General features: G+C 55.9%; 1 protein-coding gene across 1 annotated transcript; it reads right to left on the bottom strand.

Annotated features, from left to right (window-relative positions):
• Positions 1-514: 514 nt before the first annotated feature.
• LOC127029455 (vitelline membrane outer layer protein 1-like) lies at positions 515-2,287 on the bottom strand. The gene is made up of 3 exons (XM_050915086.1): positions 2,117-2,287; positions 1,414-1,517; positions 515-866 (listed from the first exon to the last, which is right to left on the bottom strand). The coding sequence occupies exons 1-3, from the start codon at positions 2,285-2,287 to the stop codon at positions 572-574; spliced, it is 570 nt and encodes a 189-aa protein (XP_050771043.1). The 3' UTR covers positions 515-571.
• Positions 2,288-2,830: the final 543 nt, after the last annotated feature.

The following is a 2,830-nucleotide window of genomic DNA, read 5'->3' as shown; positions in this document are numbered from 1 at the left end:
GCTGAGTGCCAGCAACTGGAGCGGGACCATGAACCTCAGAGGCTGGAGGGTGCCGGTGCCAGCCTGGGGAAACCGCGGCCTGAGGCCAGCTCTGGGACAGACACAGTAGCTAATGCCAGCTACCGGAGAGACCCATTTTCCATGTGTGAGTACATAGTTCACTAGCGGACATCAATCTTGATCAGCCAGAGAGAAACAGTACCTGTCGCCCATACTGTTCACATGTGTTTGAGTGCTGTGTGTGTCTATGTGGGTGTAGGCACAGTGTAAAGGCACTGCTCTCTGTGTTCATCAGTGGCTGGCCGTGTGCGTGTGTATGCACACATGTGCACCTCCTGGTAACATGTCCTCAGCCTTGCTGCAGGCTGGACCTCGGAGCAAGGAGCTGCAGCAAACTCGCATCAGCTGGACAGGGACAGGAGGAAACCCCCAGGGTGCTGTAGCCACAGGATCTGGCTACCCTTGACAAAACATGACAGAGAAAAATGCACACTGCTCCTTGTGCAAGGACAGATTCAAGGTTTAATGGTGGACCACTTTGTAGATGCTGGCATGGGGTGGGGGGTCAGGCTTATTCACAGCAGAAGACTCTGATGTCGTTGAGAGCTGTGTCGTCCCCCTTTCCCTGGGGTTCCTCCACCTTTGTCTGGAGCCCACAGATGGCCCCGGAGGTGCAGCTGCTGCTCCATGGGCCGAAGTGACCCCCCAAAAGTCCCCAGCCCTCCAGCTTTGTCCCGTCTGAGCAGGTGAACCTCACGTTGTTGGCCGCCGTGTTGTCACGCAGGTGCCGCCTCTCTTCCACACGCAGCGAGAAGGAAACCAGCTTGTTGCTGGGGCAGAGCTGGGCCTCAGTCCAGTTTCCCCACCTGCCAGAGAAGAAAACAACTCACCAAGACATGTTCAGCCTCTGCTGTGCTGCAATCAACACCACAACTCACCTGGGATCCTTGTAGTCCTGGGGCAAGGGACCTACACAGGAATGGTGGGTTTCTACGAGCACCTGTTTCACTCTACTTCCCCATCACCCCCTAGATGCCTGGCCACCATCAACCCTGGGCTGCCCTGTTGCTGCAGAACCCCTTGGGAATTTCAGCGGCTTGCTTTGTCCTTGTTACTTAATGTCCTTTTCAAAGTAAGCATTTGAGGAAAAGGAAAAAGTACAGGTTTAAGATCTGCATTTTTTGAACTCTCCTTCATCTTTCAAAGTACTGTTTCCTTCCCTGGGTCCAGATCTCTACCCTAAGACCTTCACACTTTGTGGCCAGGGGGACTTCACCCACCTCCTCAAGTGGGGTGGGGAGCCACCTTCACAGGGGGTGTGGGTGCCCATGGAGAAACCATTGCACTGGTTTTCCTTCATGGTCCCCAGAAGCTGCTGCCCTGAAGGAGGACGAGAAAACGAAGACTACTCACCACCCCACGGAGGACTCGATGACTGTGCCATCTGTGCAGAGCAGGCGGATGCCGTTCAGAGCCGTGTCGTCGCCAAACAGCCAAAATCCCTGGTAGGGCTCCACCTTAGAAGAGGGGAAGAAAATGGGAGAGGTCAGCACCCTCCCCTATTTAAAAGAAGAGATGAGGTGAGCCCTCGTGGTGAAGGGTGGTAGAAGGCTCTGGGGACAGAGGCAGACACACGTAGTGCTGCTGAGCAGGGCTGTGAGGCAGCTCCATGGCATTTCTCAGGGAGCCCTTTTCACTGTTGCCCACCTCTGCTTTTTCTCCAAACTGCGGAGCAGAGGCTCTGGACACAGGAATGCTTGGTGGCTGCTGTCCTGGGTCATGCCCACCTTCTCACTGTGTACTGTGACACCCAGAGCTGGAGTGCTGGCAGGTGGAAGTTGTCCCAGTCCCTTGGGAATGGGCTCTGCAGTACTGACCCCAGGTCTTTTCTTACCCCATGGACTCCTCTGCTAAGAAATTGCTCACTGGCAGGGAGCCTGGAGAGCTACTCTATGCTAGAGATTTCTTGCTGATAAGCCTGCATAAGCGATGCAGATACAATGCAAACTGCTGTGATGGGACAAAGTGTTGTGGCCAGCCCTGCTGAGACCAGAACAAAATAACCTCATTTCACAGCAGGGTTTTTTCCCACCTCAAAGAAGGAGTGAAATCTTACCTTCACTTCAAATCCCTTAGCGTAGCCGCTGGGGCAAAAGTGTTGGAGCCCCCAAGAGCCCCAGGGGCCTCCGTTGGGCACCGTGAGAACGGACTCATATTCCCGTGCCTCCGTGCCCTGGAGGCAGCAGGAGCCCAGCAGGCAGAGGATGGCTGGGGTGAGCAGCTGCATCGCGGGGGACCTGCTCGGGGCCTCGCTGCACGGAGGTGATGGCACGGGGGAATTTATGAGCCAGGAGAGTGGGTGGGAGTCCTTGGGGAGTGTCAACAAACCCCATGGGGAGTGCTAGTTGTTGCTATGTACTGCTCCTGTTGACTGCCCGTCCCTCAGTGGTGGGGCCACCCTTGCCAGGCGGAAGGGGATGTCACTGGTATGCACTGGCCGGGAGGCTTGCAGGGCTGTGAAAACTTGTGGATGTGAGGGAAGGGAAGGGGGGCAGAGCTGGAACCACTCCCCAAGGGGGTGCTGTGGTTTGGAGGAGGGTCCTGGCAATGCTGCAAGGAGGGTGTTGGAGAGAGTGAGGTGGGAGGAGGAGTGGTGGACTGGAACGGGAAGAAACCTCTGAATGGCCTGAGGCAAAATGGAGTTGGAGGGGTCTCAGGGTCCTTCACCCTGTGGAAGTCCTCACTTGCTTCCTCTTCCTCACTTTCCTCTCTCCTCACCATCCCACTGGGGTTGAGGAAAGTGCCTGCACTGGAAGATGTTGCATTTTGC

Source organism: Gymnogyps californianus, chromosome 1, assembly GCF_018139145.2.
Source record: "Gymnogyps californianus isolate 813 chromosome 1, ASM1813914v2, whole genome shotgun sequence".
In the NCBI taxonomy this organism is placed as follows: Eukaryota; Metazoa; Chordata; class Aves; order Accipitriformes; family Cathartidae; genus Gymnogyps; species Gymnogyps californianus.
Note: the sequence above shows the minus strand (reverse complement) of the source record. Positions and strands in the feature narration are given on the sequence as shown.